General features: G+C 44.1%; 1 protein-coding gene across 4 annotated transcripts; it reads right to left on the bottom strand.

Annotated features, from left to right (window-relative positions):
- Nucleotides 1-345: 345 nt before the first annotated feature.
- Nucleotides 346-24,857, bottom strand: LOC126996038 (rab GTPase-binding effector protein 1-like). 4 transcript variants are annotated; one of them, XM_050856037.1, is made up of 21 exons: nt 24,706-24,857; nt 21,686-21,811; nt 21,015-21,218; nt 12,832-12,962; nt 11,204-11,434; nt 8,323-8,529; nt 7,738-7,881; nt 7,391-7,541; nt 6,862-7,001; nt 6,375-6,466; nt 5,988-6,130; nt 5,240-5,466; nt 4,918-5,067; nt 4,240-4,385; nt 3,845-3,938; nt 3,458-3,568; nt 3,061-3,128; nt 2,576-2,753; nt 1,903-2,055; nt 1,293-1,370; nt 346-1,100 (listed from the first exon to the last, which is right to left on the bottom strand). In XM_050856037.1, the coding sequence occupies exons 1-21, from the start codon at nt 24,734-24,736 to the stop codon at nt 933-935; spliced, it is 2,973 nt and encodes a 990-aa protein (XP_050711994.1). In that variant the 5' UTR covers nt 24,737-24,857; the 3' UTR covers nt 346-932. The 4 variants fall into 4 exon arrangements, with proteins under 4 accessions (XP_050711994.1, XP_050711996.1, XP_050711995.1 ...); XM_050856039.1 differs by having other exon boundaries at nt 5,240-5,382; XM_050856038.1 differs by having other exon boundaries at nt 11,228-11,434.
- Nucleotides 24,858-25,133: the final 276 nt, after the last annotated feature.

Raw genomic sequence — 25,133 nt, 5'->3', positions numbered from 1 at the left:
ATATATATATATATATATATATATATATATATATATATATATATATATATATATATATATATATATATATATATATATATATATATATATATATATATATATATATATATATATATATATATATATATATATATATATATATATATATATATATATATATATATATATATATATATATATATATATTATTCATAAACGTGTAGAAAATATAAAACTCTTGTCAAGACTAAATATAAACACTGCCACAACAGATCTAAGCAATGGTAAATAATTCTAATATTTTATAATACATATTCACAGTTTTCTTATGGCTATAGCAAACCCTTCAGGACATAAAATAGTTGGTAAGGCAGGACTGATGTATATTTATATAAATTAAAATGCATTTAGTCAATAACTGCAACCAAAAACATTTCTTCAGAGGAGCATCTAATCTAAAAATATTATCTATTCCAATTTCTCTGCCTGATCAGCAATAGGAGAAAACTAATGTCCAAACAGTGACAGAGGAAAAAATAAGCAACTGTACAGCAAGGGAAATAAATATCATCCCTAACCTGTTCCTCATAAGACGTTTGTTCAGGTGGGATTTTATAACACTCATTCATTCACTAAAACCCAACAATCACTCTCCACCTGCCACAGCCAGTCCTGGTGGTGCAGGGAGCCCTGGCAGGAGACATAACAAATAGCTTGACTAGTTGCTTTCATGGTCCACTGGAATCCACGGTGGAAACACAACCTGGGTAGGAGCCTGGCACACCAATATCAGTGAGTGAATGACTTTGATAACCTCTGTGAACTGGAGATTGAAAGTTGGCTTTGGCTGCGTGAACAGAAGTAGCTTCATGAGGGAGGAATGAAAGGTCTCCATGCCACATGGTGGGTCACATGGAGTCAGGGATGGTATATGGCGAGGGAGGGCAAGGAGGTCAGTCTGGGGAATGAGGGGGCTCTGAGCTGAAGTATGGAGTGGCATCTTGCACTAGAAGGGTGTGACACACGTCGCATACCCGAGAGGGCCTCCGGTGGGGGCCACTTGGCACTTGTTTACTGACACACTCGTTGCAGAAGATCTTGCCACAGTGACGGCAGTGGTGCTGTGGGGAGTCAGGGCTGGTTAGTGGCCTCTCATACGCAACACCTACGTTCCATCACCTCCTATGAGTATTTCATGTCTGGTGCCACAGCACAAATAAGACATACAAGTAGTTGGTAATAAGAGCTACTGCAAAAACTATGACAAGTATAAAGAGATTTAATTTTTGGAAGACACATGAAAGTACACATACCTTTCTCCGGCCCACGGCAGAAAATCTCTGTTTGCAGCTGTTACACTCCTCCTGGTCCTCTTCATGCTGCCATCGCACCTGCAATGCCCACTCATAAATGCACATGGTCACATCATCTATTCTGCCACTAACCATTCTCTTCTAAAAAGGAGTGAGAACAAAGTGGCACATTTCCTTCCCTCAACTAAGAAATGGTTGAAATAAAGTCCATGGCATAAGCAATACTGTGCCTTGTGTTGATGCTCATCTCCACCTCCATCTCCCTCACCCTTGAGGTTGTGGTGGATAAGGATCACTTACCCCAAGACATGGGAAAAGTGTGATATCTGACTTGCCACAGTTTACCTTCCCCAAGTTTCTCCAGGTATCAGGTTGTTATCCTGCTTGAAGGGAAGTTTAACTAGCTGGGTGGGCTGAGCCCCAACTACCCTGGTTGGGATCGAATCCAGACCTGCAGATTTGTAGCTAGGCATGCTAACCACACCACAAAGGAGCATCAAGCAAAAGAGACAACAAAAATAATAACAAAAGCTTTCCACCTTCATTCATTAAAGAAAATAATTGCCTCTTTCTCAGATTACAAAGAGAGAGAAAGTTCCAACAAACTCACCTCCTTTTCACTTTGCCTGATCTTCTCCAGCTGGACCTGCAGTGACTGGGACAGCCGCACAAAGTCCCGCTGCACGGCCTCAGAAGTGTCAAGGTCGTGCTGGAGTGTGGACACCCGCCCTCGCAGCTCCATCACCTCACCCTCCAGCCGTGTCTGGTGGGAAGAGAAAGGAAAGCAATAGTGATCCCAAGAGGTGAGGGTGACTAAGAGCTTTATGTGGTCAAGGTATGAATTTCCTGATTCAAGAAAATTAGCAAACTCACATGAAACAAAAACTTATGATATTAACAGTTTTCTAGAGTGACCGACATCCTTATTATATCATGTAAAAAGAAATTAAAAATGGAAACTGAGGACTAACTAGTAAATAAGAAGAAAACAAAGAGATTCATGACATAAAGGTTTCATTAACTGTATAAAAAAAAAACATTAACCAACACCTAATGGCTAATAAAATAAATATCAATTAAGGGAGAGTTGACCATGTTTTCAATTAAATATTATAATCCAGACTCTCCTCAGGGCAGTGAATGAACTATCAAACATAGACAATAAACACACACACACACACACAAAAATGCTGTATACCACCACGATAATTAAGGGAATATGCATGGACTAAGCAGTGAAAAAGAAGGACCAAGAAACAACTCCAGCAAGCCTCTTGACTCACCCTCATCTGTGACTGTTCCCCCACTTGCGTCTTGAGCGCGGCGATGATCTGCTGACTCTTAAGCTGCGCCTCCGCCTGCCGGGCCTCAAGCTCCCGGACCTGTGCGTCACTTTCCGCTCTTGTCCTGAGCTCCAGCTTCATCTGGCTCTCTACACTTTCCAGCATTACCACCTTCTCCCTGAAAGACAATACATCATCCCTTAATATTATGCAGGGACAACACACTGCAATATAACAAGATTTTCCTTCTACACGAGCACAACTGTCACTCATAAAATTAGTTATAGTCTGTTGCATATATGATAAGGACAAAAGAAAGATTCCTGAGAGGTTGCTAATTCTACTTTGAGTACAGAATCTTTGCATGCATGCCTCATTTTCCACACACAGTTCCTTCACAACAGCATTCATTAACAGAAAACATCGTATCAACACCACCAGATCAGAACCTGTCCCTTCACACACACACACACACTCTCACCCACCTGAGCTGGTCAATCTCCGAGGACAGACGATCCTCGATGGTGTTCTTTTCATGCTGCTCTGCCAAGACCTGAAACACAAATGTACAAATATCACCAGTGACATAATTACCAGACCAAAAATACATAACTGTAATCATTACCACTGTAGTAAGTCTTGGCTTCAAACCTTGTACTCAGCAGAGACAATTTGGGAAGATTTTCTTTTATCTTCTCAATCTTGTCAACTCCAAAATTTCCTTTTACAGTAGAAAATGGAAAACTGCCATACACCAGAAGTCAAATATAATCAAATATAACTTCAGAAAAAGAAACAAGAGAAGAGAATATAAAATGTTGCTAATGGGAAATTACACCACAACCCTTTGGCAAGTTTTCCACTATGCCTCCAAACACTGACCTGGTCCTTGAGGAAGAGGATCTCTGACTTGAGGGCCTCTTCTTGGTGCTCCTTGGACACCTTGGCCGCGATGATGTCCTCCCGGTAACGCAGCAACAACAGCTGCATCTCCTGCAACACAGCACAGCAGGGGATTGGTCTCTATTTCACGACAAAGGCTAATATATGGTTCTAGGCCTCAGTAAACCATTCAATGTAGCCTATTTAATAAAAGTTCACAGAATAGCTGGCAAAGTATAGCAATGAGGTGACATGTGACTTAGTATTAGCATGCATAGCTCAAGTCAACATTAAGATATATTGGCTATATCTGCTACACAAGGGTTCTATCATGATATATTACTAGTCTTTGTGGTGCATTGGGTTACAAGTTTGGCAGCGACCAACCTCCATATTGTCTGGCAAATTAATGATCTCATTTTGGAGTTGCTGGGAATGCTTGCTGTGCTTCCCAACCAGGTCGTCGTTCTCCTTCTGTAGCCTGTAACAAGTGTGAAGGAGATGGTCAGAGTGAAGCTCCTCATAAGTTTCAGTAGTGTAAAAAATGGGTAATGTCTGTGTGTGTGTGTTTGTGTTTGTGTGTGTGTGTGTGTGTGTGTGTGTGTGTGTGTGTGTGTGTGTGTGTGTTTAAGTCAAGGGTATAGGATGGGCCAAGGGCGGAAGAGGGTAATGTGTAATGAGAGGATAATAAGTAAGTACAAATAACATCCATATCAGTCAAAGTGTGGCACAACTCTTTCCTTCATGGCTGCCCCACTGGATTAATGCCTGCACTTCATTACCTGGTGAGCTCCTGCTGCGCGATCTCTCTTCGTTCAGTAAGGGAGCGCAGCTTGTCGTGCACGTTGAACATGGTGGAGCGGAACTTGGTCTCCAGCTCTGACTGCTTGCCTGCTGCTGCCTCCACCACGCTGGCCAGCCCTGCTACCTGTCAACACACACCGATATTCTCATATACACTACAGATTTGTGAGTTTATAATAGTGTAAAAATACCCAATGACCAAGAGAGCTTATGAGTAACTAAGCAACAATGATAATAATTTATTTTCTGTATATGAATCTTAATCTTTATATACAACTCTCCATATTCAACACTTCTCAAATGATGGGTCCTGGTTCATCACAATTAAAACCACCACATCCACTGTAGGATTGATATTTTTCTTTGTTCTTGAATTTTTGAGTCTGTATGTGGCACACTCCATATTCAATGCTTCTCAGACTTTAGTTACTAGCCTATTATAATATCATCAATACCCCACCCTTTAAACACAGCTATTCCTGAAATCAAAGTTACTATCAATGTCCAAGTTCTGTTTCTGAGGGAGTGACAGAAACATCCCTCTCCTCATCATTAGTACAACCAACAACCCTCCCTCTGCTTCCATCTGTCCTATCCTTCAGCTTCTCACTATGGCTTCTGTTCATCAGTGCTCACTAACCCCACTCAAGCCTCACCTTCTTTTCGTAGTCCTCACCCATGGTTTGCCAGCGCTCCTCCATCACCAGCCTGTACTGAGCCTCACGGTCAAGGTCCTCCTTGTACCTTTGCAGCGCTCGCTCCAGGTCTAATCGCTGCTTCTCAGTCTCTTTGTGGTCACTTTGTGCCTGTAAGTAACAAACAAAATTTACTTATTGCTAAAAAGATACAGATGCCATAAGGTTATGTGCAACACATAATTCGCTACTCAATGATGTTATGAAAATTTCATATATACTACCTCATGTGAGAAGTCGGCCCTAACTCAAGACATATATGAGTAATGTCCTCACCACCCACCTTCTGCAGCTGTGACTGGTAGGAAGCACAGAGCTGGCAGGACCGGCCTAGACGTGACCTGGCCCGCCTTATCTCTTCATTCAGCAGATTCCACTCCATCTCACTAACCACTCGCCGGCCCTGCCCATGGACACCTAACCTGTCTGCACCAGCCGAGAAGTCTATTACTAGGTAGTCTTCATCTTGAGGTGAGAGTTGTGGCTCACCAGGTACATCTGGGAATACCTCTGTTGGGGCAAGGGAACAAGTGACTCAAGTCTGCAGGGGTGGCTCATGTTTACATTAGGTCTTCAACTGTAACTTATTTATAAAGCCAATCCTGCAACAAATGAACAATACAACAAATTTGTATTAATTGTGGTGTGTGTCACAACAGAAAAGTTTACAGACAACTTAATGCTGGATGCAGCCTCAGTTATAGCAATACCTATAGACATTCTGATGACTTCTGCCATTTGGAATAAGTCTGGATGCCTGTTCTCCAACTGTTGTTACCTGTTTGTTCATTTAGACAGCACTGCAGAGCTGAGCCAGTAAAAGCTTGAATTGCAACTCGCCCTGAGTCCTGATACACAGTATTATGCAGCATAAAACTATCTATTGGCAGAGAGGCAAATAAATAGCCAGTAGGGTCTGTTGGTGTTATGTGTAAAGGTCCTTCAAACAAATTTCAGATATCTGGGTCACAGGCCAGTCCAGGACAACACAACTATGACAACTGAAGTCCAAGGATCTTAATGTGTCCTACCTGAAAGAGCCTTATGTTGGTCTTGGGTGAGCTGCGGCATCTTGTCAGGACTGAAGCGCTCAGCCAGCATGCTGTCGGGTACTAGGCTGTCTGGGGGCAGGCTGTGGGTTTCCGTCTCACTGCTCTGGTCATCACTCTGCTCTCTATCATGGAACAACAGTCTCATTTTCATAATGACTCTAAACTATACTCATACATAATTTTTTTTTTACCCTAAATGACCCTCCAACTTCCCATCCTTTACCATTAACTACACAGCCCATTACTGTTACTGTTAGCATGAAAAGTACAAGGAGCAGTGACAGTGATATAAGAACTAAGTCAAACACATGATATCCAGTGGCAACAAGGAGCAATTACGAATAAGTGAGATGCAATTCTATATACCCTTGTGAGGTGACGGTGGTGGTGGTGGTGGCGGTGGAAGTGGGTCTAGGTACCGGCTCCTCCTCCAGGTCAAGCAATCTCTCATCTTCCCCCTGTGCCAAACAAATACAAACATGGATGTAATTCTTTTGTCATTAGATTTTAAATGAAGGGATGGGCAATGACAAAGGTGTGGGCAGGATGAAATTGACTGAATCAGATTTGAGCTAAAACAAAAGTTTCCATATTACAATAACAACTGAAATTAGCCAAATATTATTTACTTTAATTACCTGTCCTCTACTTTATCCTCTTTGTCCTTGATTCTCTATGTATTGGGTGTGTCAACATTGTAACTTATAGTTTTTGTACTCTTTTTTTACCTACTGCACTTCCTAATAAAAATAATGATAAACATAATAATAGTAATAATAATAACAATAGTAATAATAAAAATAATAATAATAATAATAATAATGATGATGAGAGTAAGGTGGTGATATGCTACCTCGTTGTCTGGCGAGGGTGAGGGGACCCGCTTCTTGGCAACAGGGGGAGTGGCCCGGTGTGTGGAGGGAGACTGCTGCTGCTTGGCGCTGGACAGTGTGACGTGAGGGGCCTTGTTCACCTCCTCACACAGCTGGGCCTCTGAGGGGTGGAGAAGGAATCATAAGGTGTTGTGTTAGTTGTAGCGACAGTTATCGTAGTGTATGATCATTTTCTTCTCTGACACCAGGTTTGGCTGAATATGTTAACAGTTCTCATCTTATTGCAGTGTCTGCTTCTGCTTTAGATGTGAGAATTCTACAGGTACACTTTATAAAGAATAAGATCAGTTTTAGATTATTATTCTTTATTTGATCTGAATAATGACTAAAGCTTCCTTCTAATGCATTTTAAGCTCTTCTCTTTAGGTCCTGGGTGATCATTTAGCTCCAAGGCCACTAATGATGATGATGATGATAATGACAATAAAATATATTGCACTGTGTGATTTAATTACTCGCCATTTAGGAGAGGTGAAGGGGGTGGCTGACCTTCCAATTTGTGCAGCTGATCCTGAGTGAGGAGTTCTCGCATGCGCCTCATGTCGGCCAGGTGCAGGCGCTGCTCCTCCAGGAACTGGTCGTTGGCGCGCTGCCAGGTGTGCTTTAGGTCCCGGTGCTGCCGACGCTCTGTCTCATAGCTCTGGAAGAAAGGAAGACATTTTTTGAAAAGACAAATAAAAGCATTTGATATCTAAATGTCCTCCAATAAAGAATAACACTGATGTAATGCAATATATAAACTACAATCCCACAAGTAATCAGACAGAAGTGAATAGTTAAAGAATCATTGGCAGAGAGGAGTAAATGGAAGGCACAGAGGTGAGCCGGTCACTCACCTGTCTCAGCTCAGTCAGTTGTGCACGCAGCCGGTCCACATCATCAGTGAGTGCTGTCTTCTGGGTGTTGAGGATGGCTGTGTACAACTCCAGGTCTGCCCGTGATGCCTTCTCTGCCTCAAGGGTACTGCTCACACCCTTCAGCTGCAACACACACAGGTCAAGAGGATACTTCAGTGACACTAATGAACACACACAGACTAATAGTGGGAACTGATGGTGTCCAAGGTATAATCTGGTCTGGAATACACAGCAGTGATATAGTCACCACATACCATGCATGTAAAGAGTAGCAAAAAGAATGCTTTCCAGGACCTATCATAAAAATAGACTGAATAAATTAAACCTTTCAACACTAAGGATAGGAGATCAAGGGGTGATTTATTATCATGCATAGAAGAACAAGGGATAAGGAAAAAAATGAGAAAATGTTTTGATGTATGAGTGGAAAAACAGAAGAACTCCCACTGCAATTACGTCTTTGCCCTTTACAACTCCCTCTTCTTCCCTAGCAATGTCCTTTTTCACCCATCTTTGCCCTTTACAACTCCCTCTCCTTCCCCAACAATGTCCTCTTTCACCCACCTTCTCATCCAGCTGCTGCACCACCTGGGCTGCATCAGTGCCCTTGAGGAGGGGGGCCACAAGGTCAGCGGTGTGGAGGGATGCTGCCTGCTGAGCCTCATGAGCACGCAACTGAGCATCCTGAGCACGGATCTTCTCCTTAAGGGCATGAATCTCCTCTTCCAAGGGCTCCACAAGGGAACGGAGCAAGTCAGCATCTTCCTGTGCCTGGGGGAAGAGGGGGAGAGGTTAGCTGTTGAGGTCCTCTGTAAAGGTTTTGGTGAGAGTGTGTGATGCGCATTAAAGGTGTGTGCTGGTGCTGGACTCTTATAAAGGGAGGGATAGAGCTGAATGTAAGCTTCTGAGGTGCTCTGACATAGGTCTGGGTGTGGGCCGTGGGTGAATGAGTGCTGTTACTTCAGAAGGGGTGAAAGGATTGATGATGAAATGCTGAGGTGCCCCGCAAGGGTTCTTTGTGTGCTGTGAAAGCTGCTTTTCAGCATAATGTGAGAGCTCTTATGAACTGTATCCTTGAATCAACTTATACATGTAATTTGGCTACTTGCAAACATTTATATGTAAGGACATAAATAAGGAAAAAAGAATGGAAGGCCTGCATAAAGCAAGGCTGTGTGCAGGGAGACATAGATGGTAACTGCCTTTACTGTAGCTGCCCTTTGAAGATGTGAAGAGATCATTTAAAGCATAGAGAAGGAAAGCAGGCAAAAGTATAACGAACAAGAGATTTCAATAATAATCTTTTACCAACCCAGAACTGTTTTTATCAGTGAGCCCATCAAGCATGTCATGAGTGTGGAGTCATTATAAGTAAGAATCTCTATGTTAAGAATTTAAAAGCTGAAATCAATGGAGGTTAATGGAATAGGAATCCACCACCCTGTACATATCACATTAAATTTTCTTGCAATGTTTCTATCAATCATACTTGAGAAGAATGGAGAAGAATGATCTCCAAAGCTCCTCTCCCAAAACCAAATGGCTAATCTACAAAAAATCTCACCAGATTATATTTCGACATCCCAAATCCCACAAATATATCACAAGCATACCTAGACATGCTCACCCCAGCCTTAGGATTAATATAAGGTAAAGTTGGGGGCATAGCTACACAATCAGTGCACATGGCCTTGGTATTAATCTCTGTCCCACTGATGAGAAGCCATTACCCTGGGACACAAGGCAAGTGCAACATCTGAGTTACCACAGTTTACCTTCTCCAGGTATCAACAGGTACCCATTTATTGATCATCCCAAAATAGAGGATAACTGACTGCCTAGGCCGGGGTTTGAACCCAGGACTGTGGATTCATAGCTATGTGTGCTAGCCACTATGTCACGGAAGTGCTTAGGATTAATACACTTATCAGTACCACTCCATGCAATCATAATTTAAGTATTTTCAAAAGGACAATGTCAAAATAAAAACCCAGATACCAGATACCACACTATGAGGGAAATGTACAGTTGTAATCCTTATCCCAACAAAGGGAACTGTTGTGAGAAGAAATCAAATGTGGCTTTAAGTGATAACATTTTACTGTACTGTTCCCTTCAACTCCTTTCATGCTGATGATAGAGAGTCCCATTTTTAGCATAAAGACAGGTGGCATAAGTATCCAAGTCTCAGTGTGAGCACTGTCCAGTGTTGTTAGAACTGATGTCCATGTGAAAACTGGACAATGAACTTGATAAAATCATCTAATTTCAAACCAAGTTACTCAAGCATTGAGGAAAACATGAGGAATCACATACTATAAATATTTCGTAATTCCTCGTAACAATTTTTTTATCAAGCACGATAGACATGAAAGGATTACAAAGACTGGTGGCTAACTGATGATGAGGCAAGAATGAAAAATAAGATGGATGGAAACACCAACTCTAGTTAATGAAAATCTATCTCAATAAAATAACTAATATTTGGTTGAGGTAAAATTAATTATTCACCATCAAAACAACCTGAAGTCCAATCCTTATAACAGTAAAAAAATGACTTCAACATCATATGCCCAGCCATACTAAACAACCACTCCATCCCAGTCACCAAAGTTTTCCATTGACTGCAATCATTCATCACAAAGTCATGCCATAATCATATGCATGGACCTCCCTCATCTGTTGGCAGCAAGCAATAATCAAGTTCCCAGCACAGCATCACTCCCAAAGATCTCAGAGCCAGAAAATAAGCTTGAAATAAGCTATTGATAGCAGTAGTTACCATCTCTTCTGATAGGAGTAGCAGCCAAGTAAATAATATAAGTGTATAGCCAAAATAAGAATATCAAATCAAAACCCCATTGTCATTGTGGGAACTAACTGAAAATAGAAGACGGAGGGGAGCAAAGTTGAGGATGGGAAACAAGGAGTATATGATGGCCAAGGGCTTGGTGGGAATTCCACAAGATGGAGCAGATAAACTGCAAAGCACTTTATGAAATGTGTGTATATATATATATATATATATATATATATATATATATATATATATATATATATATATATATATATATATATATATATATATATATATATAATATATATATATATATATATATATATATATATATATATATATATATATATATATATATATATATATATATATATATATATATATATATATATATATATATATATATATATATATATATATATATATATATATATATATATATATATATATATATATATATATATATATATATATATATATATATATATATATATATATATATATATATATATATATATATATATCTCTATATATATGCAATTTAAATGTTTAAACATCATGAAAAAAGAAAACGGCAAAACTAAATAAATCACACTCACGCACACACACAAGACTACCAGCATGCTTCCCCAGCAGCAAGACACCTACCTCGTGGCTCCAAGGTGACCGTACCTTCTTCATGCTATCCTCCAGGTTCTCTGGGTCCACAGTGATGGAGGACGGCTGCTGGGCCCCAAGGCTGGTGTTGTGGGAGGCCTTCTCTGGGGTGCTGTGGACCGTCGGGCTGAGGCTGGGCACACGCTTAGCCAGAGACTTGGTGACAGCTGACAGCACCCCAGGGCTCAGCAGGCTCTCCCCCTTGTTCCTGATGTCTGACTCCTGGAGAAAACAGGAATGTGTGAGGACTGTGTGTATGTGAGTGGCAGGACAGAGATGAGTGTGGATGTGTGGATCATCATCATCATGAGCATTTCTTTACACAAGGTGTGGTCAAGTAAAGACTGTTAAGAGGGAAAATGTTTAATTCACTATGGTAAGGATCCTTTTATAGTTAATATCATACTATTGTAACAATACCATACTTACACTTACTTCGAATATAATCTTACTTTATCCACTTTAATCAATCAGAACAACAGAGGAATAATGGGAAAGCCAAGACAATCATTCTTAAGATTAAACAACTGATAAACTGTGCAAACACTACCATCATTTTCAACCCTGATGGCACAACAAATCACCACAACCATAAGTGAAATACTGTGATTTATGGGACCTGCTTCAAAAGGAAAAGTGAGTGAAGGGAGGACACAATGTTATCTGTTCCTGGTAATCTGGTGAGTGTGAGTCAACAGTCCATTGTGTTGCTTTTACCAGTGCTGTGATGGATGGTTATCTTCCTGCTGCCTCTCCTGTTGCTCTTACTCCCGGATGTGCTCACTGGGATATCTAAACCAGAACTTGTTGATGCTATATTTGTGCTAAGAATGTTGTGTCCAGTTGTTGTAGTTGTCAATGGCGGTGGTGGTGGTGGTGGTGGTGTGTGTGTGTGTGTGTGTGTGTGTATAACTGTTCTCTATGTAAACACACACACACAAAAGAGAAAGGCATATGAAAACTCCTCAACAAACACCCTGTAGCTCAAGCATGTTGCGTCTCCCTCCTCACCCCCCTCCAACCTTATCTCCCCTCCCTCATTTTTTCCACAACACACCATCCCTCCAGTTCTATAACCAATCATCTTGTCCAAGCTCACCCCACAACAACGCCTTTCCCTTCACATCACCTACCGCTTATCCTATTTTCCTATCCTATCCTATCCACATTTTCATTTTTCAGCATCTTCAAAAATCTCATCACTACTCCTTCCTTCCTTCATTCTATACTAACTACACAGCAGCATCCCTTCACTCACAAGACACACACAACCCCAATCTTCCTTCCCCAACACCACGATCAACTTTCTACACTCCACCTCACCTCCTATCAAAACCACCACCACCAAAGTCTTCTCCATTCACTATCACTTTTTCCACCACCACTATCACCATCAAAATCTTACTTCCACTACACCACAGGCAACTTTCTATACTCCACCTCCCATCATAACCACCACTACACATTCCTTCCACTGTCACTTCTTCCATCACCACCGCTATCACCTCCCCTCATCACCACTATCACCACCATCACACACGCATCTTCTACAATCCTCTGCTTGCACCATCACCTTTCCCACCACCATCACTATCACCTCCCCCTCCTCCTCGACGCACCTCCAGTTGCCTCTCATACAATCGCCGGTAGTGTTGTTTTTCTGCGTCGAGCCTCTCCGTCAGCTTCTTGAGTTTCTTGATCTCCCCCTCGTAGCGGCCGCCCGTCTGGTCCACCGCGTTGGCAACCTCCTCTGCAAGACATGAGTTCGATATTACCAAACGAGTGAGTGAGAGAGAAGGCAGGTTAGTCACGTGGATAGGGAGGGAAGAGGAGTAACTATGGGAGGTGACGCAAGATATCAGAAGGAAGTAGGATAACCACGTGAGATGGGAAGAGAGGAAAGGGAGGATGACCGCGTGATGAAGAAGAGGGACCAACGCGTAGGGGAGGAAGGACAAGCGGAAGGAGGAAGATGACAGTGTAAGAAAGGAAGACAGTTATATGAGGGAAGAATGAAGGAGAGAGATAACGAGGAAAGATGGACCGAAGGAATAAGATAACAATGCAAGAATGGAAGACAGTCACGTAAGGGAGGGAAGAAGCAGAGATAAAGAAGATGGAAAGACTGAAAGAGGAAGACAGGGATGCAAGACAGGAAGAGGGGTACGTAAGGGGAGGATGGAGGGGACAAGTAACAAAGGAGGGACTGACGGAGAGCAATAGCGACATGATAATAAGAAAGCCACACGAGGGGAGGAGTAGAAGAGAGACACAGGAAGGGAAGAGACAAGTAGTGAAATGGCAAGTTATAAAGACAGGCAGAGTTAAAATGACAGGTAATTCCTCTGCATCGTGGTTAACAGACTTCCACGAAAACCACGTAGATTCGAAACCACGGCCATCAGGTCAAAAGTCGTGGCGGGAAACGAAAGCCCCGTTCACACTGTGCCGACTCTGGGCCACGACAACCCAGCGACTTTTCCATTTAACAAGTTGGTTCCCACGCTCCAAGAAGGGGGGGAGGTTTTATTGGGGTCTTGGTGTCTTGCCGACTGTCTGGGACATTCGGCCAACTACTATTCATATCAGACCCTATGACATAACGTTTTTCGCAAATATCTTTCAAACGAAGACTCGGATCAGATTGGGACTTTGGCACAGATTGTTTCACACACTCCGCTAATTTTTGACGGTATTGTGCAATGCCAGATGCGGTTAATTATGGCGTTTACTCTTGACTGTTATGGCAAAACCTGCGTGAGCCACTTACACATTCGAGCAAGTGAGGCGTGACGTATTTGTGACGTGTATCCACCACCTACCTCCACCCCTGGCTTCCCCAACTCCTATCTCTCCCTCCCCCTTCTCCCCCATACCTCCCCCCTTCCCCCACCCTCTCTCTCTGTGAAGCGTTGCACACATGACTTGTCTACAATGGCGGATAACTCGAAAGTATATGCTAAGTATGGTAGGGTGTTTTATGCACACGACCCTGATTCCTGTTCCAGCGTAACTGGATGTTGCTTAAGTGCTGTGTGAGGTTTGTTTGTATTGGCAATTATACAACCATTGAAAGTTGTACGAGTATATGACCCTCCTTCCCACAGGTTACGTTGAGCGTATGATGGGATGAAGCACGTAGCTGACGCTTGATCATTTATAGGAAATCGCGTAAGAGACGGAAAGGAATAACGGTGGAATTGAAGCGGGAATTCATTGCAGAGTAAAAACGTGAAACGAAATTGGAGAAATATATGAATAATTTATTCTGATGTTAGGAAAAGACTGCCATACGAAATGTGTTCATGTAGATATGTTAAAAAGTCATAGCAAACAAAAATATATAGCGAGTATATGATGGGTGGATTAATAATGTAAAGAACTGACCACATAGGCTGTTACTTCAACATTCATCACCATCGACAAACAGGTCATCCTCGTCATCACTGTTGATGCTGATGCAGACGGGATATAATTTATATTTATCTGCCATTAATTCAAGTCATTCGTGTGCATGGATTTATACCTCGTGTACAGCACAAGTGTTTGAGAGAGAGAGAGAGAGAGAGAGGGGGGGGGGGGGGAGGTATGGGGGAGAGAGGGCGGGGGAGAAGGAGAAGGGAGGGATGGGAGTAGGGGAAGCCAGGGGTGGAGGTAGGTGGTGGATACACGTCACAAATACGTCACGCCTCACTTGTTCGAATGTGTAAGTGGCTCACGCAGGTTTTGCCATAACAGTCAAGAGTAAACGCCATAATTAACCGCATCTGGCATTGCACAATAGCGTCAAAAATTAGCGGAGTGTGTGAAACAATCTGTGCCAAAGTCCCATGCTGATCCGAGTCTTCGTTTGAAAGATATTTGCGAAAAACGGTATGTCATAGGGTCTGATATGGATAGTAGTTGCCAGCATGTCGTGCTAACCCTCACGACTCCAGACTCCCGTCACGACGTCGGCGCAGCATTCGGCAAGTCTCAAGACCCTTTCACATCAACACCCAAGACCTCGTGTACCCTAGAGTCGTGGGTAGTCGTGGCCCAGAGTCGGCACAGTGTGAACGGGGCTGAAGAGAGCGAGATGGTATGGAGTAACAGGATCGAGAGGACGGTGTGCTTTATGTACATAGGATGAATGACAAAGGGATGAATGAGGGGGATGAGAGAGAGAGAGAGAGAGAGAGAGAGAGAGAGAGAGAGAGAGAGAGAGAGAGAGAGAGAGAGGAGGAAATAAGTCATGTGGAAAAGAGGAAGTTGATTGTGTGTGTGTGTGTGTGTGTGTGTGTGTGTGTGAGAGAGAGAGAGAGAGAGAGAGAGAGAGAGAGAGAGAGAGAGAGAGAGAGAGATTCATTATGACCTTTCAAGATTCCGACATCGACTTGGTTCACGGAGCTAAAAACTCTTCACGCACATGCATCAGAGACCAATCATCCCCCCCTCTCTCTCTCTCTCTCTCTCTCTCTCTCTCTCTCTCGTACACCACAAGATACGATAACGCAAGGCAATAATATCGAATTCAACATTCCACGAGTTGGCTCGCTTTTTTATCTTCCTTTTTTTGTATCTTTCCATTTCCTGAGTTACTGACACACACAGGCACGGAGGGGCAAGCAGTAGGTTACGTCTCGTCACAAACACCACCACATCGATACACATCCAACCTTCGGAAATGAATTGACGGATTGACACGGACGGACAGCCAGAGAGAGAGAGAGAGAGAGAGACCACCGGCGCTGCCACTACACTAGGGATGGTGCGAGTTACGGCTGAGTGCTGGATTTCCGTGCATCAATATGGCTTGTGTGGCTGTCAGCATGCGGGTGGGTGAGCTTGGAACGGAGGGCAAGTGGTGAAAGTGGTGGGAGGCAAGGAAGCTAGGGGTGGTGTGGTGCTTCGGTGCTTTCCACGTGCAAGCGGCAACAGCGAGGGTGGCAGGGTGGGGAGGGCGCAGGGTGTGAAGTAGGGATTAGGGTCACGAATTCCTACTCACCGTGTCACGACTCGTTTGCGAATTGATACGTAACGATACATCACATGGCGGCAGACACAGTATAGTTATTTGTATGTTGTTAATATGGGTCGTTATGGTATGTCATGGATGGAGTGAAGATATACGTATAAGGGAGAAAACTGATGTGTGGCGTGTGTATGTGTGTGTGTATGAATTTGTGTGTGTGAGTGTGAGGCGGGGAGCATGTATGACACCCCAGGATGAAGTGACGCAACTGAGGCGAGGAGGCAGCGGCAGCAGAAGCATCAGCAGCAGGAGGAACCGCTAGGTAGTCCTCACCGCTCCACCTCCGCCAGGGCTGCCAACCCCAAGCTCGCCCCCTCCCCGCACCGATGACAAGGCAGCCACGACTCACTTCCCTGACACTGACAACTTTCTTTCCTAGTTTGGACCCTGCAACCAATCCTTCCCGCCTTCCAACCCGGACTAGGAAATAAAGAACAATGGGCTTAATATGGTAAAAACAAGACTACATTAAGCTTGTGTAGTGCGTGAAAACTCGAGTTGCTGAGCTCCTCACAAAACCACAAAGAAGGCCGTAGATAACGTTTCCTGATGAGTCGTGTCCGCTTACGGTGCGCGGCATATGATAAAAAAAGGAAGAGGATGAGGAGGAAGACGTGGTGGTGGTGGTGGTGGTGACGGGTGGGCGTGGAGGAAGAGGCACTGAGGGACGTGGGTTAGGTGTGGGAAGGGTTAGGGGGAGAGGGACAGAAGTCATCCTCACCCCCTTCTTCCCCTCCACCGGTGCACTACACACCACACTGGACGCCACCTGTTCCCACACCTGTGCCCGCGTCACTTTAATTAATGCGGTTACGAGGTTGAAATAGTGAGACTTGCATGGCACGCGTCATACGACCTCAATGATGTCTCTGCCACGTCCATTACTCAGTAACAAATTCGACAGCAGAAAAATAATCTTTCTAAGAGTGCTGTCCAAGATCTGTGACGGAAATACTAGTTACTTATTCACCCGAAGTAGTTGATAAGGCATCGGAATATCTAATAACCCCCTATGGTGCTCCTCGCCGCATCATGCATGCAGCGGGCACGGGGAACACGCTGTCCTTGGTATACGGGTTTGAGATTGCGTTTGAAGGGGAAGTCCAAGATTTTTTGTCTATTATTTATTGCTCAAAACTTTCTTGTAACGCGTGTATGTGCGAGCTGCTTTACGGGTTTAGGGACGATACCTTAAAGGGACACAGACCTGTAATAATGCAAACACAATACACAGCCACTAAAGAGTAACACACACATTGCCAACATCTACCCTCACAGTCTGCGCCGCACTCACATGCAGGCTACACCACACACCCCCAAGCACGCGGCTGGACAACGCTGGGTTACGTGTTTTCCCAGTCTGTACACACCGCGCAGCCAGCCCCGCCAAGCTAGACTGCACATGTGACAGGCCGGCCGGCGTCTACCTCACTGCTCCATCAACCTATATGCGGCCTTGGCCCTTCTGGGAACCCGGCTGGAACTACAATCATGGCATACCAAGTCTAGCACTACTCGATACAATATTGCTGTATACAATAACTAGGTCTCGCGCCTAATGCCTCGTGCCTGTACGTATATAACTGGATGGGAAGTTATGGGAGAATCAGATTTTCCAGTCAACGATCAACTTCCTGTTCCGTAAAGAATGCCTGATGCACCAGACAAGAGGAGGGAGACATTCTCTGATTCCGTCCTAGCGTTATTCCAATACGTAACATACGAAATACATCACTTCAAAATATCAGATCCTGGGGTGGTAGGCCTCTACGAGTTAAATGATGACTCCTGGAGCAATGAGTTAATCTGCTGTCAGTTTTCTTATCTTATTTGAGGAGATCCTTGTGCAGGCAGGTTCATCAGGGTCGCATCTGGGGCGCAACGACAGGACGGGCGTACGTCTTGAGCGTACAGGAGAATGATGTCGAGTTGGATTATGATGTCTACGCGCGGGATTGTGAGAAGACCAAGAAGGAAGCAGGCACGTCTAATACATCATCTTTTTACGCTTACTAAGTGATCCCAGCTGATCCGACGCTTTACCGGCGGGGCACGTGTGTGTGTGTGCGTGCGCGCGCCAAGGCCACACTCACCTCCATCAGGCAGGTCACTCGAGGAGAACAGTCGTGTCAGTTTGCGTGTCACGGCCATTACTCTGCCCATGTTGTTGTAGTCGCTGTTATAGTCGTTGTTGGGGGTGGTGTGTCCCTTTCTCGAGATGTACGCCATGGTCACAAAATTCATGACTTACTCAGGACTGGATTGCACTTTTTTGCCGCCTACCATGAGGCTGCTGCTGACGCCTTCCAAGGTTGTAATAACTCGCAGCAAGCATATTTTCTATAACCTACGTCTTGAACACACAGAAATGATTATGTTGCATGTCAAGGCCGGCCACTTATACAGCTTGTGATAAAGTAATGAATGTTTCTGTTATCTCTTTCCATCAAACACACGCAGCACACTTTTTCACGATACACGACCTCAATAACTCGCCGTGTTCGTTAGATGGCAACACTGCTGAACAAAACACCGATGACACTGATTCTTGTATACCAGTGCTTTCATTCATATTTTTTTCCGCCTTTGCGTCTTTTCAACTTTCATGTTAGAGTAAGAGAAAACACTGTTATTAACGCCTTCACACAGTGCTCTTGAGGGGATGTTAATTATCACCAAACTTTTCTACACGGCAAAACCACGACCTTGAACTCAACAATGCACTCGAAAGTAGGAAAAAAATTCACAATTCACGAGTGCCACACAGCTGCTCAAACTGCCCTTAGTTGTAACAGTAGCAGTGACAGTGGTAATAGTAACAGCAGGAGGTAGTAACGGTGGTAATAGTAGAAGTTGTAGTAGGCTTAGAGGTTCTATTCTTGCTTCACAGTCACTGAACAGACACACGAACGTTCGGTCTTTTAACACTGGTCAGCTGCAGTGCTTCCCGGACGGCGTGTTGGACTGCACTGAGTTACATCACGAGATAGCACCGGGCAAGTGACTATCCCGCGGTGGAGATAAGCAGACTGATCTTGTTCACAGTCCACGATGACGCAACGGTACCGGTGTGAATGGAACTAGTCAGTCATGCTTGCAGACTGCGTGACTAAATATGTTGTGTAAGTATTACGTATTGTGTGTAGCCTTGCTGGAGGGGTAACTTTGGGGATTTGTATGCATGGTAGTTGGTCTAGACATGCACGACTTACATACGCCCATGAAGTTATGTATAGGTATATATTTTGAACGGCATGCTTAATTTCTAGTAATCTCTCTCTCTCTCTCTCTCAAACACACACACACACACACACACACAGAGTTAATTTTCTCCCCAAGACTTGTAAGCAGAAAAAAACATTATAAAACAGAACACAACGAAACAAGGTTGACAGTAAGACAAGCTATCAGAAGTTATGATTAAAAGGCGCAACCCACTCGAGTGAAGAGATGGAGGCAAAAAGATATAGGACAGGATATAAACGAGCAAACTGATATCAGGTGAGGGCAAACTATTGGAGGAGAACAAAGAAAGGAGTGTGGAAGACAGGAAGGGTAGAAGTGACGAGGGTGGAAGTTTGGATGGAGTGAAAATGTTTCGATGTTGGCATTTGTTAAGGAAAAGGAGAAACAGATATACTACACTTCTAGTTTCAATAGGATCATGATGCTCTTAAAGATTTAAGGCATTGCTGGATGACTCAAAACCAAGTAGTCTTTTGAACAAGGGAAGTGCTCTGGTGTGGGTGAACGATGAGAGAAGTGTTTTTGGATAGGTGTAGGAGCAAGGCATGGATGTGTAATGCCACCATGGCTCTATAAACACATGGGTGGCAGGGCCAGGGGATTTATTCTCTCATCCATGTCCATGGCTTGAAGTCTGTCCAACCCCTGGTCTGGGTTGGTTGGGGTGGAGCCTGCAACCCCTCTCTGTACACCCATCAGCCTCACCGAAACAAGAATGGAAAGTAGAAGTTGGAGTCAAGGCTCATGATGTGACCCCAACCTGGTTCTTTTCTCGATGCATTTTGCATATGGTGAGCTTGCTGCCTGTGCAGGTGCAGGGCAAAGCCTACTGGACCCCTACATCCAGACATGGGGAGGGCCTCCTAACCCATTCTTTAGTTATGGAGACAACCATGGTAGTGCTAATTTGCCACCAGTAAACACAACCAGGCCTGAGGTTAACCTTAAGAGGGCACTGAGTGTGGGCTCCTGGATCATCCTAAGTCTTTTGGAGTATCATGAACTGGCCTAACTGGTGAATGAGCTCAGAAGGTTGAGGATGGATATAGTAGGACTCTGAGGTGAGGCCTGGCAATGGCAAGATCAGTAGTGGGGTGTACACCTGCTACTGCTCAAGAATAAGTAATGGTACCTATATTAGCAGAGTAGTTACAGGCATTTGCAGCCAACTGTAGCCATTTGTTATTGAGGTCACTCTGGCTGATGAGCTATATAACGTGTGAGGCTGAAGCACACTTTAGGGTTCAGGTATTTCAGTGTACGCTCCTACTGGAAAGGTGAAACTGAAGAGAAAGAGTTCTATGTCAAATTCGACTCCATATTAGACCACTGGCCCCCTCAGGACACACTGTCTTGGGCAACTTCAATGCTACTGGCACTGAGAAATGACTTTGAGTTATGTGTTGGTTCCCATGGTTCTGGCACCAGGAACACCAACAGCTTCATCTTTCTGTTGAGTCACAAAACCACATCTACACTTCTTGCCCACCCAGAAACACCTTCCTCACCCTTCCTTGCCTCCAAACCAACACTGTCTCTTACCTTTCATCAGCTGGTGCACCGTGGCAATTTCCTCCTGACACTTGCGCTGCTCCACGGCCACATCATTCTCGGCCGTGCACTGGGCAATGGTCACAGCACTGTGGGCCTCCTCCAGGTCTGCCTGTAGCTGCTGCACCTGGGACCTCAAGACCTCCACCTCAGTGTCAACAGCTGCCTTCTGGTCAGCCTGTAGTTGCAGTTCCTCTGTGGGGAGGCAGAGAATACTTGTTGTAATGTAATGCAAATAAAAATATATTGAACACAATTCACTAAAACATTTATTCATATATACACCACACTGTGTTAAGCTACAATAGGTAGAAATGATAAGCACTGAAAACCATCCCCTGATGTCTCCTCAAATTGGGCCCACAACTGTCCCTTCACTCATCATTACTGACTGATGCATGTATCTGGGGGAGCACTGACCCATTCAACACTCAACTATGTCCATGGAAGTTACCATACATAGATCAATGGATGGGGAGGGGAGGCAGTACATAACTCATTCTCAGCCATTTGGCCTCTTATAGTTTTCTAAAATCCTTGTGCAATCTTGTGTCCCTTTGCTTTTCTCCACATGATCCCTCCTCCTTCCCCACTCCTCACATCACATTTATATTCCCTCCCTGACCCTACTGTCCTTTTTCCTCCACCACTCAAACACTTACTCTCTTTCTGCAGGTACAGTTCCTTCAGCTTGGCCCGCCGGTGCCCGTAGTCTTCCTCCAGCTTTTTCCTCTCCTCCAGCATCTTGGACTCCTTCTCCTCCAACTCTTTGATCCTCTCCTTTAACTCTGCCAAGAAAATACTCATTAGTGACATTATTCTTCATCACCAACATCTTTTACCAAATTTCTTGTTGAAGAGTGTGAAGTCAAAATGTCCTCAGATAAAATTAACTTCAAAACATATTGACAAGAAACAGGAGAAAACACTTATCAAAGATGGAACCTTACGTACAGGCAGAATTATGTATCCCACAGCTCAATTTAGGAGCCAAACTGAAGGTGCACAAGTAAAACACTATAAACTAGTGAATAAGAAGACCACTCACACTGTCCTGCTGCAAAATACTTTCTTCTCTAGCTCACCTCTATGCTGTTCAAATTCCTTATTTAGGAGCACACCAGTATCTTCATTCTCTCATCCCTTTTTCTGATAAACTCTGGTACAGCTTTCCTTCGTCTGTAATTCCTCTTTTCTACGACTTTAATGCCTGCAAGACAGGAGTATCACGACAATTTTTGGCCAAAGCTGATCCTTGTTTGGGTAATTTCACTGTCCTCCATTTCCAGGAGCAGTGCTATTGCAGGATTTGTACCTTTCTTTTTTTGTCCTTGAGTTGCCTTCTTTGTTGTAAAAAATCGTGCATAATATTGTTAGCGATTCAAACAGTGAGGCCCAACCAGCAGCTAGTAAAGTTAAAGTTGGAGATATACGCAACAGCTGCACGTGGCATTGGTGCACATCCCTGTCTCTTTTGGACCTTAAGCCTGTAGTGAGTAAGAACCCATTACTATGGAACACAGGGCAGGTGTTTACCTTCCCCAAGTACCCATTTAATGACCAGCCTGAAAGGGAGGGTGAACGGCTAGGTGGGCTGCACACCAACTGCCTGGGCTGGGATTCCAACCAAGGGTTCTGGATTTGTAGCTGGGTGTGCTACCCATTTTACAACAGGGGCACATGCAAGCAAGCAAAAGGAACCTCACACACATAATACAAGCGTTATAAACAAACCCCATGCTCCTCATACGTTTCTAATCAATATCTTTTGAGAACACACTCCATTCACAGAAATAAGACCCTTTGCACATTTTTAATGCCCTATACATACCTGCCTATCTAAACCATTTCTTTACGGTTAATGTTGCGATTATGTATGTAAATTTTCAAGTTACTGAATTTGAATAGCTAACCACAACCATTGAATTATTGGGTGGGGTTAAGATCCTTCTGAATCGTGGAAATTTTTGATAGTAGGCTAAACAGCTTACTCCATTTTTAAGAATTTAAGTATTTTAAATTTTCAGTAACAGGATCCACCAAATTTAGACAAAAGTATTTTTTCTGGTGAGTTTTGATGCATTTTGAATGATTCTGGCACAAATCACTAAGTAGTCTTTTTTATTGTTTGTTGTTTTTACTGGGCTCATCTGCCTGGAGTAGCTGCTGTGTGTGTGTGTGTGTGTGTGTGTGTGTGTTATGCCATGGACCCTCTTGACAAGTCTAAACACTGCTAGCTGTTGTGGTCCTGCCAGGTAAGTTAGTCAGAGTTGAGGGCATTTGAGATAACTGGAAAGTGTGGGGGCATACACTGCACGTGGCCACAGTGCACACCTCTGATCCAATGCCCCTTGAGCCTATAGCAGATAAGAAGTCATGAACCTGAGACACAGGGCAGGTGTGTCGATCCGGGTTGGTAATTGTGGAAATTGACTCCGCACCTCCAAAATACGATGTTACGCCTCCATAGTATAGTTAAGGGATGAAATACATGTCCCTCAACCATAATATGAAGGTGCAAGTAGTAGTACTTAAAAGTAAAGAAAAAGGCCTAATCCCCTTCCCCTGACGATCTTGGGGGACCCGTGGGAAATAGTTTTTTGGGGGTGGGGGAGCATATTTAAACTACTCCAACCAAACTTTACATAACCTAACCTCTAGCGGGGAGGCTTCGCCCCGTTCGCCCCCCTTCCTAACCAGGGGGGGGGCGCAGATGCATGATGCGCCGGTAAAAGTAGAGAAGTACAACAGTATGCGAGACCTTGGAACGATTATTATTCTCGTGGGGGCAATATTGGAGGCGCGTCATGAATCTCCATATTTACCTCCAGGTTACCACAGTTTACCCTCCCCAGGTACTAATTTATCACCCTGCAAGCTATCTCCTGGGCACACTAGCGCTAACCCTAACACTGTTCTCTCCCTCCATCACCTTTTATCTCCCCACCACACCCCTGCCACACTTCACCACCACCTAAATCTCCTGTCACCCTTATGCCCGCATCCTCACCCTCATACTACTGCCTCCCTTCCCTTATCACCCCCCGCCCCCCCACACACACGCCTGTCACCCTTCAACCTTGCCCTATGCCCAAATACACCCCTGTCCCCCTTATCCTATGCCCTAATTCACCCCTGACACCCTTATCATATGCCCTAATACACCCGTCACCTTTACCCTATGCCCTTCGCCCCTGTCACCCTAATCCTATAACCTAATACACCCTAACTCACCCCTTTAACCTCATACCAGACTCCTCAATAAAGCACCCTATATCACACCCCTGTCACCCTTCAACCTTGCCCTTTGCCCTAATACACCCCTGTCAGCCTTACTCTATGCCCTAATACACCCCTTGTCACCCTAACTCACCCCCTTAACCTCATACCAGACTCCCCTATAAAGCACCCCATATCACACCCGTCACCCTAATCCTCTACCCTTACACCCACATACCCTAACACACACACACGCACACACATACACATATCCCCTTTAGCACAGCACTCGTGACTTATACCCAAGCAGAACCATTTATTATTTATCATTCATTGACTTTCCCATCACGTTTGTTTTGGTTAAGTAATGGAGAGGGACAAGGATGAATGGCAGGATGTATACCATGACGTTTTTGTGTATTTAGGGAGTATTACGCGTTTATTTAATCCCGCGGCCACTCACCATCAATCTCCGCGCCTCCTTCCTCCTCCATGGCGGCCTCGGTGTCCTTAAAAACGCACTAAAAGGATAAAATTAACATTGTAGAAGAGACATGACAGGATCTTGTGTGTGTCTAGTCCTCCCTGTGTGGCCATGTTATCGTACTCACCCCTCTCGTATTTTCCGGTTTCTGAGCCACAACGAGCCACAAAGATCATCAGTAATTAACGGTTTTAACGCTAACTTTGGGGCAGTGTCGTTATTCGTGCATGTGTGGTATTCTAAGGCTGAAAAAAGGGATTGATGGCATGCTCCGAGTACGAGCATCATTATAGAGACTGACAGGTTATTGTGTGTCCATGTTATCGTATTCTCTCAGTCGCATTTACCGGTTTCTGACCCATAACGATCGCGAAAGACCACCAGTAATTAACGTTTTTAACACTAGA

This window comes from Eriocheir sinensis, chromosome 9 (genome assembly GCF_024679095.1).
Source record: "Eriocheir sinensis breed Jianghai 21 chromosome 9, ASM2467909v1, whole genome shotgun sequence".
Lineage (NCBI taxonomy): Eukaryota > Metazoa > Arthropoda > Malacostraca > Decapoda > Varunidae > Eriocheir > Eriocheir sinensis.
The sequence above is the reverse complement of the archived record's forward strand: the minus strand, read 5'-3'. Positions and strand labels throughout refer to the sequence as shown.

Excerpts from the sequence above, each read along its gene's own strand:
- LOC126996038 (XM_050856037.1), bottom strand. The coding sequence starts at position 24,736 with ATGGAGGAGGAAGGAGGCGCGGAGATTGATG. Across the intron at positions 11,435-12,831 it reads TGTATGAGAGGCAACTGGAG|GAGTCAGACATCAGGAACAA; the intron begins GTGCGTCGAGGA and ends TGTTTTCTCCAG. Across the intron at positions 5,068-5,239 it reads ACCAGTCACAGCTGCAGAAG|GCACAAAGTGACCACAAAGA; the intron begins GTGGGTGGTGAG and ends TGTTACTTACAG.